Raw genomic sequence first — 16,554 nt, 5'->3', positions numbered from 1 at the left:
ATAGTGAATAATTAGTTATTAAAATACAAATACATTTTTCAATTTGGTCTGATTCTGTTTTTTTNATTCTAACATATTAAATATTATTTTCTGAAAACCTACTAAAAAGATATAATCCATTTCATGCGTACCGATTTTGAGTGAACGATGCTTTATATATCTAACAAGTTTGCATTCTTTATAGAAGTTTGTCAGGTTATTTTAACATGATATAAGATCTCTTGACTTTGAATATGAAAAAATAATTTGAGTTGGGCTCTAAAATAAAGACCTCTTACGCATTTTTGTCGTTATACATTTGATCCAATGCATGTTTAGGAGACGACATATGTATATACAAACAGCACTGACGACCGGAATTAAGTCCGTGGTTTTAGAACAAATATACCAAATGAAGATAAACATAAAGATACACATATGTAGGTATATAAAACATGATAAAAATTTTGTCATAAGCTTGATGTTAACANAAAGACCTCTTACGCATTTTTGTCGTTATACATTTGATCCAATGCATGTTTAGGAGACGACATATGTATATACAAACAGCACTGACGACCGGAATTAAGTCCGTGGTTTTAGAACAAATATACCATATGAAGATAAACATAAAGATACACATATGTAGGTATATAAAACATGATAAAAATTTAGTCATAAGCTTGATGTTAATAAAACAATCGGGTACTACAGTTTATCNTACAACAAATAGTTTTACAACATTCCAATTATAGTAATCACACAAATAAGATACACAACAAAATAGCCAATGTAGATTTAAACAAAAATACATAGTAGTTTATACATATGCGGACTGTGGACGATCGGACAATATAAATGTACTATATGTATATAGCTTGATTTGCAGTATTTCAACATTAAAGTTTTACATTTACATAATTTAGCGAAAAACTTTGAGTATTTAAAAGTAACAAATCACAAATTTACATTTATAACGAATGTTTAAACAATAATTTCAAAATTACCAGAAAAAATATTTTTGGCTTTTACTTACCTAAGATGGATAAAATGACAACTACTACATCAAATAAATTCCATGGCTCAATAAAATAGTGATACCGTAAGGCGAATATTTTTAATAGACATTCGGAACTGAAAATAACTACGAATATCGCATTTAGATAGTCTAGAACAGCATTATATGTTTCGGACGCATCGTATCGATCGAGTGTCATGGTAAACATATTTAGGCCAATGAATAACATAATTATTATATCGAATTTTTTATCAGTAACTATTTCAAATACTATTGCTTGTGGACGCCACTGGAAGAGAAAAGAGAGAAATATAGAAAACAGTGAATTCTTAATCATTTCGAACTAATTTATATTTTATTATTATCGTATAAGCTTTTTGTAAGCTTAGGGTTATATGTATGTATTTATAAGATTATTGAGGCCATGATAACATGCGTGCGTCATGTTCTTTTATCATTTATATTTGCATTAAATCTGTTATTCTTTATCTGTGCCAAATGCAACTTTTTTCTCAAGAATTAAATTAAACTTTTATAACGATATATATATATGTATGTGTAGGTAGGTATAAGTCAAAAAGTTAATCATTCAATTTTGTTTTTTTAATGCTTTCTGGTGTTCTATATATGTATTTTTAAATTCATTAAAAAGTATTTAAAAGAGCTGTGAGATATAGAGTATAATATCTTAGTTTTTGGTTACAGATTACATATCTTCGACAAATATATACATAGTATGTATGTATGTATGTATGTATATGTAAACTATACTATACCGACGAAGATGCGCAATCTTGAATAACGTTCATTATCTTTTGGTGTTTTAGTACGGGAAGTTGGATTTAATATATGAAAAAAAACGTGCAGATATTTGCATTTTTTTACTAAGGAAATGTAAATCTAGTTGTGAAATTTAGGATACCCCTTGAATATAGCTATTTAATTGGGTTTACACATACGAAACAGTGTGTTTATAAAAATATATTTTAATTAATTCTTTTTTAGGGTGTGAAATTGTTTCAGAAAACATGCATATGTTTGTGTCAGCATATCATTGTACATCTGCATCCGTCTACTACAGTAGATATGTAGATATACATAAATACATATCTTTAGTCTCATGCTTGTACTGTTCATATATTTTTTTGATTTGAATTTGCAGTGCATGCAAATGCATACAGATCATATAAATTCATTAAGAAATATATGTAGGAAAGTAAGTATTAAGAAATTTTCAAAATTTGAATTGTTTTGTTAGATTTNTTGTGTCAGCATATCATTGTACATCTGCATCCGTCTACTACTGTAGATATGTAGATATACATAAATACATATCTTTAGTCTCATGCTTGTACTGTTCAATATATTTTTGATTTGAATTTGCAGTGCATGCAAATGCATACAGATCATATAAATTCATTAAGAAATATATATAAGAAAGTAAGTATTAAGAAATTTTCAAAATTTGAATTGTTTTGTTAGATTTATGTATTGGTAGACTTAAAAATGTTTAAGAACAGACAACCTTTCAAGGAGTTGAGTTTCAGATTGGTATGTGGCTTGAATATATAGATTGTGTCCATTTCAAAGCAACTTTATTGAATAACAGTGGAAGAATGGTATAACTCCTGTTGTAAACTTATTTTTTGCCTATACAATTCGACCACTTAACGCGGCTGGTGCACGCGCACACGCATCCGTTGCTGTGGATGCTTATGTTTCGAAAATATTGCTAGATACATAGCTGGGCCCTCATAAGGTTTTTTGCAATTGCACAGTTACGTCATCAGAATTTTGACGACGTAATAACAACATATTTTACAGACGAAAAAAAAAAAATCATAACAACCGCGCACCTTGGAAAAAAGTATTAACAATNTACATATTTTACAGACAAAAAAAAAAATCATAACAACCGCGCACCTTGGAAAAAAGTATTAACAATTGGCACAGATTTAATTAGTTAATTTATAGTCTCTTTCTTTTAAATTTATGGCATATATCGATCGATATAATACAATTTTTAAATTATTGTATTCTTTTATTATAAAAAAAATATATAAGCCTTACCCTCGGTCTAGGAATGGCTTTTAATGGTTTTTTAGAGCCCATCTTTTTCATAGCATTATAGTACTTTTTCTGATCTTCTGTCATGAACATTTCTAATGATCCACCTGCTTTTTTCTTTTGCTCGTTAAAATTATCAATGATAACACCAATGAAGAGATTAAGAGTGAAAAATGATCCAAATATGATGAAGAATACGAAATATAAATACATGTAGATATTCGTTTCACGGATTGGCTGCTTGCCCACCTGTTGAAGGGTCACATATTTTTCATATCGAGGAGTGAGTATGTTTGTACAGGTGTTGGTAATGATGTATTTATGTTGGTTAATTTATTGGCAGTGTTGTTGTAGGGAGTTTTTTTTTTGTATTTTATTTGGAATTTGTTGTTAGATTTCACAGTTTTTATGTACGTTGCAGTTTTGTTTTAGACGTGCAGGTATGACGGGAATTTTAGTGTAACGAAATATTTTTTTTTTGTTGTGGTAATAAGGTTGTTTATTTTTGTATTTGTTGCGGGAAAGAAAAAAGAAAAATATTAATATTAGATTTGTCTAAGATCAAAAAACTAAAATATTGTTCATAAATCTATGTAGATCCGCAACATTTTTGAATTACCTCACGTGAGTCAATTGCGTCGTTCATGATAGGTATCCAGCCTTTAAACGTGGCCACTTGGAAAAGGCACAGATACGCATTACCTACATGATCAAAATTCATTGCTGAATTCACCCATGTGTAGTTTTCACTCTCGCAGGCATTGCGGTTAGGTATGATCTCGTGACTGAGTTTAGTGCCATTTTGATCCTCGCACTGCAGTTGCCGAATTAATGAAAATAAATTAATTATATTAATACATATTAAACCAATGGTATTAGATAAGACAAATATGTGTTCTTACATGTACAGCACACATTCAGTTATACATGTTTCGATTACTGTTATACATATGTACCTAAATATAAATGCATACATACATATACATACATATATAGTAATGTATGTATGTATGTATGTGCATGTGTGGCATGGTTTGATTCAAAAGCTTTCAAAAGCTAATATTAAAAGCTATCTATTCTACCAGTTAATTTTTCTCACATCTTGCTATATAGATATATAAGAACATTTTCTATACATGTCTATATTTAAAACTTTGGTCGAATATGGATGCAAAGAAACATATTAAATTTGTATCAATAACTTTTATTATTTTAAGAAGTATGAGGTGTCCATACTATTATTATCAAATACAAGTGGTGACTTTAGAACTCATAAATATTTAATAGCAAAGTTCTGCGATTTCCTATCACATATTACATTTGCATATGTATGTTACACAAAAAAAAAAACCGCTGGAAAGGAAGTGTCGCTTGTATACCTATACTCGTATTTACAGCAGCGTATATAGTTACATTTGTATAGATACTGAAATGTTCATTACAAATACATACATATTTAAAAGCAGTCTCCGCCAATGACATAAATGATAATAAGTACGATAATGAACTCGCCTTGCTAATTATAGAGGTTCGTGGAGCATTAAGTTCAATAACAAAAATTGGCAAACAGTGTTATGCCATTGAACTCAGTTATAATTTAAACTAATAATTTATTTATTGTCAACCATTCACGAAAAATAGATGCAAAGATACGCTTCTTTAAAAAGTTCTTCACTTTATTCTTGTATTCAGCCAAATCTTAATCGAATCAATTTAACGGTCTGACTGATATAATAGTATTTTGATTTGGTTTGTTGTTTTTGAGGTTTCAACCCAGTGTATGTTGTGGTAAACCAACCCAGTAGCATTTTACTGCAGGGTTGATTTAATAAAACATTTTCTAAATTTAGATATCACGCTATTAGTATTTTTAATATTTATTTATTTATTTTTTTTTATTTCAACGTACCTTAAAATATTTTCCAGCAAAAAGCTGTACACCCATTATGGCAAAAATTAGCCAAAATATTAGACACACCAATAGCACATTGAAGATGGACGGTATAGCTTGAACCAATGCATTCACGACGACCTTAACGTCCGAAACGATGGCAGCACCAGAGTCAGTAAAAGGTTCGTCGGCAATCACATTTACGGAATATGACGTAAGCAATGACAGTAATGGGAAAGTGGCAAATATATCGGTGCATTATATGAATGAGATGGTACAATGGCGATCGCATCCAGATGTAAAATTTTGTGATAACGATCGTTTTGATTATTGAGATTAGTGGGTTGAAGATCATTTTGATTATTGTGATGAAAGAACATGTGAGAGGAATAAATTTAAATAGATTTTAGTATTAGTTTTTGGTTTGCAATAATAATTGAGTAAATAATAAACCGGAAGAGTCGATTATGATTATGTGATGACATTGATTATGCTTTCCTAATATTTAACAACCAGTGCATTTTAAAAGCATGCGGTGCTTATATGTATATGTACATTCCTACATATGTAGATAACCAATACTTGATTCAACAAGGCAGATTAGAAATGATGTGATACGGTTGAGTGCAGAGCCATAATAAATAAATCCATTTAATAACCAAAGGCATGCTTAAAGCAGATTTTCTGTGATTTTATTATTTGCGAAAAAAAATACAGAAATCTTGAAATAACCTAAAAATATAACTGATAAGAAAACAAAGGTAATAAAGAAAGCTGTGAAATTACAATTGTTACAAAAAAGTGAACTAATTAAACTTCAATAATTTCAGTTTTCTCTGTTGGTAATTGGTTTTTTAGATCTTATGTATATATGTATGTGATGAAAGAAGAAACTCTTAAGGCGGGTTCACCGTTCGTTTTTTCTCGAAAATTTATTGCAGGCATGCCCTTTGAAATTAATAAAAATCATTTTTCTTGCTCAACGGTCGAATTTATTCTGTTTCCTTTAAATTCAAATATTTTCCTCCAAGCGGTGATAAGATTCTTGTTCTTATTTTCTAATTTGCAGCTGTGTCCAGCGTTGCCGTTTCGCTTAGATGTAAGCAAAATTGATTAATTTTCCCTGACTGTTTAAATGTAAAATTTTTCTTCGTTTTGCTTAATTTTTTCTACAATTCGTATTAAACGAAAGCAAAAACAAGAAATGAAATTTCATGAACTATGTGGTAGTTTAAATCTACAGTGCCGTCTTTTGTGATCTTGTGAACTAAAGGAACATAAAGAAATTTTCTTTCCGACCGCTTAACTCCTGAAATATAACGAAATTTGGTTTCCCTTTTTAATGTATCAAATTTGAGCGTATTATCTACTGGCGCATAGTGGGAAAAATATTTTTGTGTCAAAAAAGCTGTATACTCTTCAAATCCCACCCAATTTCGATTATTCTCCTTTTTTTCAAAACGTTCGTTATATATTAATTTTACTGTTAGGAGATGCTGCTGCTTTTTTGAATAGTCGTAAATAAATATAACAAATTCAGCCCAAACTAAAGGTCGGTTTAAGGTTCCAGCAATTACGAATTACCAAATGTAATTCTGACATGATTGAAAGTGCTGCCACATATTTTGTTGGTAACTTATGCTCATTTTGTAAAGTTGCTTACAAAACTTACGATTGCTATAAATTTTGCTCCCTGTTTTTAGAGTTTACAGACTTGGTATCCTCAAACTTAAAAAACAAAACCACCAAAAAACGCACCAAGCACTCAACTCAAAAATTTTCGCGTTTTGAATAAAGAGGAGCACTAAATTTAGTGCGAAAAACACCAAGTTGGCAACAGTTATGCTGAAGTACGATTCACCGTNCTACAATTCGTATTAAACGAAAGCAAAAACAAGAAATGAAATTTCATGAACTATGTGGTAGTTTAAATCTACAGTGCCGTCTTTTGTGATCTTGTGAACTAAAGGAACATAAAGAAATTTTCTTTCCGACCGCTTAACTCCTGAAATATAACGAAATTTGGTTTCCCTTTTTAATGTATCAAATTTGAGCGTATTATCTACTGGCGCATAGTGGGAAAAATATTTTTGTGTCAAAAAAGCTGTATACTCTTCAAATCCCACCCAATTTCGATTATTCTCCTTTTTTTCAAAACGTTCGTTATATATTAATTTTACTGTTAGGAGATTCTGCTGCTTTTTTGAATAGTCGTAAATAAATATAACAAATTCAGCCCAAACTAAAGGTCGGTTTAAGGTTCCAGCAATTACGAATTACCAAATGTAATTCTGACATGATTGAAAGTGCTGCCACATATTTTGTTGGTAACGTATGCTCATTTTGTAAAGTTGCTTACAAAACTTACGATTGCTATAAATTTTGCTCCGTGTTTTTAGAGTTTACAGACTTGGTATCCTCAAACTAAAAAAACAAAACCACCAAAAAACGCACCAAGCATTCAACTCAAAAATTTTCGCGTTTTGAATAAAGAGGAGCACTAAATTTAGTGCGAAAAACACCAAGTTGGCAACAGTTATGCTGAAGTACGATTCACCGTTCAGTTCGGCACATTTTATTTTGTTCTGAAGCAAACAGCTGATGATATTGTTACCTAGATACGATTTTAAGGGCAAAGTCGCTGCAAACGCATATAAAGAAGAACGCGGCACCCGAATAATCAAGTCGTTCGGACAGAAAATCAAAATCAATTTGATTCGAACAAAGAATGTTCAGCACATTTTGTCGCGCTCTCAGTGAGACAAAGTGGGAAAGGAACGCGTAAAATTACTAACAAAAAGTGTCCGGACACGAACGGTGAATCCGCCTTTAAGCCAGCTTAAGCAATAATTGAGCTATGAGGATGCCCTTCTAAAAATACTCCAATTTAATTTTGCATAAGATAAACTGATAAATAATAGCATCTTTCATAACATGAAAGTCTTAGGTATTATCTTGTTCAGATTGAAAATCAAAATTGATATCGACTGGCTCTTTGATAAACAAGTGCTATCCATATGAAGCACAGTGTTTACTATACGTATATAGTATTTGTAAATTTTCATATGTAGCTGTTTCTATTTTACAAAATTGTTATTTGCAAAACAATTTACGAATATTACATATAAACAAAACCTAAAATCTGTCAGTGGTTTTTTAACGCATGCTCAAAAAGCTGCTTGCATGAACTTTCATGTACAAGTAACACATAGTGTGCATGGATGTATGTAAGTATGCGAATCCAGCCAATGCAAAATGACGCCATACTTGGATTGTTCACACCTGCCTGGTTATCCAGCGGTTGTATTTTTTTTTTAACAGTTTACAACAATATAAAATACTAATTTGCAAATAGGCAACTTAATAAGAAGGACGGTGTGAATACCTACGCTATGTATAAATTTTCTACATCTAGGAAAATATTTTTTGTTATAGATTTGAAGAACAGAATAATATTAACAAAACCTTACTGCATCCGGAGCAACAATCGGATTTGATTATGATATATTTAATATTCATTTGTGGAGATAAAACAACTTTAAATTCGTATTTATGCAAAAGTGTATTTTCCCTTTACCTAGTAANTTATGCTCATTTTGTAAAGTTGCTTACAAAACTTACGATTGCTATAAATTTTGCTCCGTGTTTTTAGAGTTTACAGACTTGGTATCCTCAAACTAAAAAAACAAAACCACCAAAAAACGCACCAAGCATTCAACTCAAAAATTTTCGCGTTTTGAATAAAGAGGAGCACTAAATTTAGTGCGAAAAACACCAAGTTGGCAACAGTTATGCTGAAGTACGATTCACCGTTCAGTTCGGCACATTTTATTTTGTTCTGAAGCAAACAGCTGATGATATTGTTACCTAGATACGATTTTAAGGGCAAAGTCGCTGCAAACGCATATAAAGAAGAACGCGGCACCCGAATAATCAAGTCGTTCGGACAGAAAATCAAAATCAATTTGATTCGAACAAAGAATGTTCAGCACATTTTGTCGCGCTCTCAGTGAGACAAAGTGGGAAAGGAACGCGTAAAATTACTAACAAAAAGTGTCCGGACACGAACGGTGAATCCGCCTTTAAGCCAGCTTAAGCAATAATTGAGCTATGAGGATGCCCTTCTAAAAATACTCCAATTTAATTTTGCATAAGATAAACTGATAAATAATAGCATCTTTCATAACATGAAAGTCTTAGGTATTATCTTGTTCAGATTGAAAATCAAAATTGATATCGACTGGCTCTTTGATAAACAAGTGCTATCCATATGAAGCACAGTGTTTACTATACGTATATAGTATTTGTAAATTTTCATATGTAGCTGTTTCTATTTTACAAAATTGTTATTTGCAAAACAATTTACGAATATTACATATAAACAAAACCTAAAATCTGTCAGTGGTTTTTTAACGCATGCTCAAAAAGCTGCTTGCATGAACTTTCATGTACAAGTAACACATAGTGTGCATGGATGTATGTAAGTATGCGAATCCAGCCAATGCAAAATGACGCCATACTTGGATTGTTCACACCTGCCTGGTTATCCAGCGGTTGTATTTTTTTTTTAACAGTTTACAACAATATAAAATACTAATTTGCAAATAGGCAACTTAATAAGAAGGACGGTGTGAATACCTACGCTATGTATAAATTTTCTACATCTAGGAAAATATTTTTTGTTATAGATTTGAAGAACATAATAATATTAACAAAACCTTACTGCATCCGGAGCAACAATCGGATTTGATTATGATATATTTAATATTCATTTGTGGAGATAAAGAAACTTTAAATTCGTATTTATGCAAAAGTGTATTTTCCCTTTACCTAGTAAAATATATTTATACATATGTTGATGAAAGCTATTACGTATTTATAAAAAAAAAACACATTTATGAGCTTATTCTTTTTGAATGTGCTGATATATAGTCGTGTATCATCAATATATGTACATATGCATTTATGTTTACGAATTTTTACAATGTATTCGACGTATATGTATGTAGGTGAAATGTGAAGGTAATTATTAAAGCAAGGGAAAATCATGTATATAAAGATTATTATTAAACAAATCTCTACTATTCTAGTACTTTACGATATGAAAACTAAAATCATAGCAATCAAACAGTCAATTAAATAGTTAATTTGTTAAATAATGAATAAATCAACTAACGTTAATGATGCATTTTTCTTAATGAGATCTGAACATTGTTTTGAATAATTTAATCTAAATTACTTAGTTTTGATGTTGCTGTGTTTTCACTGCTTTTTTTGTTTTTTTTTTGTTTTGTTTTAACGAACATAACGGTTGCATTAAAGAGAGAATATGATAATGAAAGTACGTACCCTCATGCCCTGCATTCGGGACATGGCACGTAGTGGTCTCAGTGCTCTTAACGTTCGCATAGTCTTGAAGGCTTGAATACCACCAGCTCCAGCAAGTGAAGCAACGAAGTTGATAAGCGACACCTAGTACCGGTTTTTTTAAAAGTCATTATAAGCAAAGCTTCTTTTCATTTCGAGGAACGAAATTTGTATGTGTTTTAAAGGATTACATATATTTATTTCGGCAATAGATTCTGTGGCTTGTGACATTGTGATTTTCATATAAATTGGCAATAGACTGTTTTTCTTGATGACTTCGTGTTTAAATTTAGTGTAATCCAAACTGTCGTTTCAAATGTCAACTGAATCTCAAAAGTTATTATTGTATAAGACAGCTTAAACAAAAGTAAGTAAAGTAACATAAAAAAACTTAAGGGAGTAGCAAAAAACAAAGAGAAAAATAAAATTAAGTCAAAGCTTTTTAAAATAGGTTTAAAAATTTACTAGTTATATATGCCTGAGTGTTAAATTCCTTTTGAAAGAAATTTAACAAGTTGTATCACATCTTGGTTATGCTCAAAACAGTTTTATATTCTTAAATAAATACTTTTTCTTAAATATAGTCAAACGAACAACTAAAAAATTATGTTAAAAACAAATAAATGCCTATATAAATACTTATACATACTTATAATAATACATGTATAATATAAATTGGTGTTGGGAAGTACCGAGTACTTTTGAGGATCGAGTTCTTTGGTATCGATACTTTTAAGGATCGGGTAAGAGTACTGAGTACTTTCTTTACATATACACTTGTAGTAACATTTAAATGCTTAGTGTAGAAATTTTACAAGCTGGCAGCACTTTATTATTTAATATATTAATCCCAAATTACGTAATGAATGGCTAACTTTACTGGGTACAAGTATTGTACTTGAAAACTGTTGAAACTTCAAATTGAGTACAGTCCTATCTGAATACTGGTAAATGTAAATAAAACTCAGTACTTTTAAGTATCTATTCGAAACTTAAGTACTTTTAATGGATTCTGAGTACATGTATCAAAGTGATGATTGGAACAGAGTATTTTTGAGTACTGTGTACTTTGGAGTTCTTTTGTGAGTGCTGATTACTTTCGAGTTCTTTTAATTTCTGAGTACTTTGGAGTACTCAGTATGGATATTTTCAAAAATCGGGTGCTGTCGATCGTTTTGAGAAACGAGTTCCGAGTGCTTTTGATATCGATACTACCCAACACTAATATAAATTCTTAACCTAGCAGCTCATAGGCGCCAAGCAGATTAAGCTCTGCAGCACTTACATATATGTATGTATGTATACTGATGCCTTTGTGTTCAACCTGTCATTTTTAAACATATGTACATATGAATGCACTTATGCGAAAATTCTTCACTTACACATACATAATTGTCTAATTCTTTCCATATTTAAATCGAATTTAGTTTACGGAGTTTTCTCATTTTGAATATTTTGTTCGTAGATTGCTGGTAGACTCCACAATAGTCAAACACAAGTGTAAAATTTTAATCAGGTGATGATATGTGAAGCAGGACTGAAGATACTGACTGAATTGGCATTTTACGAATTATTTACAAAATATTACGGGGCAAATATTGGACCTAAGTTATTCTTAGTAAAGTAGGTGCAGAGGAAAACTATTATAGTCTTGTTGTTTTTAATAGTGAGAAGACATATCAATGTATGTATTTGGCAAGGTACGTATGTACATATGTCATTGAATGGTATTTGTCTATTGTGGAGCAATGACCACAGCGGTATGGGAGACTAGGCTGGCTTGTCTGAATTTTGACAAATTATGCTCTAACTTTGCTGCCAGACTCAATGGAGAAGTGATTGGCACTATAATATGTTGAAAATAACACTATAATAAGAATTGTTATAGTCTTCAACGGGAGACATCTTGCCCAAGACCAAGCGATTCTGAGAGTTAATAATTTCGAGCTTAGGAAAGATATTCTTTTAAGTAAAACACTGCCACCACTGCGAAGGCAAAGAAGTTTTAATGCTTCTGGGAAGTATTTACAGTGTTATCTACTATTTACGTACGGATATATTTAATTCGATTAAACTCGAAATTAAAAACTATATACTGGTACTGATACTTACGTATACAAATGTATGTTTGAAATTTCGCATTCTTGTATTGTATCGGCTTTGTAGTGAAGAAGATAACACATGAATATTGCAGTTGGAGCAAAATCATGTGCAATGAGAAGGTAAGAGTACATGATTCAAAAACATTTATGTACATCAGCCGAAATAAATTTTATAACATCTGCCTTAACGGCACAGCAGCCGAGTCTAAATTATTTAGGCAGAACAGTGAGAAATGAAAATATTCGTGAATTTTACAAAGTTTTCTATTCGAAGTAGATGTGGGATGTAAATTTGACAATGCGGAATCATAATTATATACGCAGGATATTCTAACACGCAGGACATTTAGTAATTATTTCGGAATATGAGCTCTAGAAATATAATTTTTTTTTTTAATTATCCAGCATATTTTGATTACAACTAAATGTTTACAACTAATCGCTATCATCTAAATATTAGACAACTATATATTTTATGACAAACGTTATTTTAGCTTTACATATGTATATAATAGTACGAAAAAAATATGAACACTAAGGCATCTCCTAAAACTATTGTACTAATTTATAAAGCTATTATGTTAAATCTATCTATTGCATGGAAATATGCTCTAAGGCAGCTATTCTATTTAACAGTGCCGGAACAACCCTTAATAATTGTTAGCAAAAGGAGATAGCGATCTAAGTTTCTAAAGCTTTTTCAAGTAGCAGAGGATCGCACTAGTATTAGGAAATTATTTATGATTGAAGGCAGATCGCATCCAGCCATGTGTTGGGATATGATTTTCTAAACTTAATATTAGTTGTAATATTATACTAGCATTTGATATTAACTACTGCACTAAAAATAAAATAACAAAGAATTAGTGACCAATGGTTTAAATACATATGTACTTATTTTAAATTCCACGCCTAAAGTTAAATATGTAACCACATTAAACAAAGAAAAGGTTACTCAAAATGTGAAGTAGACAAATCAAGTAGAATACTAAGTAAATAAAATAAATAAATTATGGCTTGAGAAAACACTATGTGATGAGAAAGACAGTTTTCGACTCTGACCGTATATTTAACACATACAAATACAACAAAAGCCCATATACAATTGACGTGATAGTGACACAGAGCATTTACAAGTACAATAAAGTTAGTATGTATGTATAATAGTATGTATATTAGTCAATTCGTTAAGAAAGAAGTCGACTTGAATATATTATTAAGAAGCTTATTCTTTGAAAAAAATATAGTAATTACTTGTATATACAAAATGCAAGTTCTTGCCAAATTCACACCCTAGAGTCTAGTCTAGCAAGCTATATTTTGTTGCACACATTAATATGCTAAAAATTTGTGAATTAAAGAGCAAATTCAACATATACATATAGTAAATACAAACATTTTTAGTGTAGGTACACGTATATTTATACCTACATTTTGGGTGGTCCAAAAATGCATGTGAAAAAGAAGTCGGCATAACAATCTCTCACCCTATAGTTCTATACCGAAAAAAATAGACCCCTATTTTTCATTTTGAAATCAAATATTATTTAGAGGTCGCTCTAATTGCTCAAAGTTTTCCATGTATGTATTTGATATGGGGAAAAAAACAACTTTTCGTAGAAATTTTATAGAATTCTTGAAAATCAATATTTTTCGATCGCAAAACTCAGTTTCTCTTCAACAGATTCCCAATAATAATAATAACCAAATGTTTATTTAACCACTTTTTCATATTAACTATAATAGTAATAGATTGGCGCTTATACATATGTTAGTGTTGGGCCGAGCTTCTCCTCGATTTGTGGCGTGCGCCTTGATGTCGTCAGACAAAGGGGGAGGGACCTACAGTTTTATACCGACTCCGAACGGCGATTGTGCTTATGAGAAGCCTTTTTTCATGGCAGAAATACACTCGGAGGTTCGCCACTCACTGCCTACCGAGGGACGACCACTGTTAAGAAAAAAACGAGTTTTCCACTTTTTTTTCGATGTTTCTTTGACCAAGGCTTGAAAGCAGACCCTGAGGAGTGGAGGCGCGCACTGCTTACCACTACACCACAGCAGTGCATGTTTTATAGGTCCGCCAAAAACCCCAGAAAATGCAATCAAGGGACCAATAAAATATCTTTAGTACTAAAAAATGGTTAAATAAACAATGGGGTATTGTTATTTGAAGTCTGCTGAAGAGAACCAGAGTTTTTCAATCGAAAAATATTGACTTTCAAGAATTTTATACCATTTCTACGAAAAGGTTTTTTCCATATAAAATACATGGAAAACTTGTTGATTTCGAAATTAAAAATATAAAATTCCGACTTTACTTTTTTTTGACCTATCATACATATCGACACTACACAGACATTCTTTTATAACCAGGGAATTAGAAAAAAAATGTGTACATTAAATATTGTTGGATCGTATTTTGCTAATGCAAGTAACTACATGTATATACAAATGTGAGTGTAAACTCTAAATTTTAGGCTATTATTACAACTTTTCGTTAATTTCAGATTTAAATTTAAAATTTAAAACGTATTACATTAAATTTAATTTTAATTTTAATTTAGTCTAAACAAGTATATGTACATATGTACCACCGATCATAACATTCGAATAATAGCTGAAGGGAGTTGAAATGTCAGTGAGTACTTATTTATGAAAAATAGCACCCGAATTTGTCGCTCTTTTTAAATAGGTAGGTAGGTACATTGTCGGTCTTGTTATACATATATTATCGTCCTTGTTTTAAATTACATAACAATACAAATACATACTTAAGATATGTAGAATAGCAAGTAAGTTAGTTTAAGTTAGGAGTTGACACGAAGAAGAAATTGTTGCAGCACAACAACAGCCAATTAGGCGTACAAACTTGTACTATGAAAGCATTGTTTTAAATGCAAATACAGCAGTTACTTACTTTCATACCCTCCCATCGGGATACCGCACGCAACGGCCGAAGAGCACGCAACGTACGCATAGAGCGGAATGCCGGCACATCATCTGCTCCGGACCAAACCGCGGCCAAATTGATGAGTGAAAGCTAATATACCGTGCGTTTAGCAAGGCGAATGGGAGTGAAGGAAGAATCACATACATACATATAATACTTAGCTCTTATCATTTGGTTGTATGATGAAATTTGCCTACTCTGTTATTTATGTACAAATTCTTAGCCTAAAATACATATCTATACATATATAAGTATGTAAGTAGCAGGTTTAGGATTTTAACCAAAATTCTAAATCTTAATTACTTTCGTTAAATAGTTAACAAATTTCAACAAATAAAAATAGTGATATAAGATTTAAAAAAAACATACTTCTAAAAGCACAACTAATATAAAAAATATTTGAAATAAATAATTAAAAGTCAATCAACGTTAAAACTAATTGTATTGAAGTATGTGTTTGGTTTTTTATATTATTTTCCTGTCCAAAATGTTTATTTGTTTATTGTACGTCTTTGGTGAAAATAGTCTTTGTAAGAGTTATTCTGTTTATCGATTAAAAATCAGTATATGTATTTGTCACACAGATCAACGTTTTTCTGTGTTACTCTTTTGTTTTTGTAAAAGGATTGGATATTTGAANATTATATTATTCTCCTGTCCGAAGTGTTTATTTGTACGTCTTTGGTGAATATAGTCTTTGTAAGAGTTATTCTGTTTATCGATTAAAAATCAGTATATGTATTTGTCACACAGATCATCGTTTTTCTGTGTTACTCTTTTGTTTTTGTAAAAGGATTGGATATTTGAAAACAAATAGTTTGCATTTTTTGCACAAAAGTTTTGGAAAACGGCCTTACTTACCATTACGATGACGAAATCAAGCCAGCACCACGCGTTCGTGAAGTAAACCTTGAAGCCGAGGGCCAACCATTTGATTAACATTTCTAAGAAAAATATAACTGTAAAAATTCTGTCCATATAATAAAGGATATCCTGCAGTATTGGTCTTTGCGGGAGGTGGACATCTTCTAAGGCCTGTACAAATTGATATTGTGTGAATAGCCGAGGACAGAAGAAATTGAATATATAAAATAAATTGTTATTAAATTATGTATATAGTGTTTGTTATGTAACACAATTTGTAACACAAGATTATATAATAAATTTGCATACACTA

At 31.0% G+C, this 16,554-nt stretch overlaps 1 protein-coding gene across 1 annotated transcript in view; it reads right to left on the bottom strand.

Moving 5' to 3' along the window:
* The window catches only part of para (sodium voltage-gated channel paralytic), a 61,584-nt gene that overhangs the window by 12,650 nt on the left and 32,380 nt on the right, over positions 1 to 16,554 (bottom strand). The window contains exons 16-21 of the mRNA XM_017621486.1: positions 16,239 to 16,412; positions 15,345 to 15,467; positions 4,974 to 5,096; positions 3,684 to 3,878; positions 3,068 to 3,313; positions 1,016 to 1,286 (exon numbers count right to left, since the gene is read on the bottom strand). Of these exons, the coding sequence (XP_017476975.1) occupies positions 1,016 to 1,286; positions 3,068 to 3,313; positions 3,684 to 3,878; positions 4,974 to 5,096; positions 15,345 to 15,467; positions 16,239 to 16,412 (1,132 nt within the window). The remainder of the gene's footprint in view (positions 1 to 1,015; positions 1,287 to 3,067; positions 3,314 to 3,683; positions 3,879 to 4,973; positions 5,097 to 15,344; positions 15,468 to 16,238; positions 16,413 to 16,554) is intronic.

Source organism: Rhagoletis zephyria, unplaced genomic scaffold, assembly GCF_001687245.7.
Source record: "Rhagoletis zephyria isolate East Lansing unplaced genomic scaffold, Rhagoletis_zephyria_1.1 Rzeph_scaffold_02476, whole genome shotgun sequence".
Taxonomy (NCBI): domain Eukaryota; kingdom Metazoa; phylum Arthropoda; class Insecta; order Diptera; family Tephritidae; genus Rhagoletis; species Rhagoletis zephyria.
The sequence above is the reverse complement of the archived record's forward strand: the minus strand, read 5'-3'. Positions and strand labels throughout refer to the sequence as shown.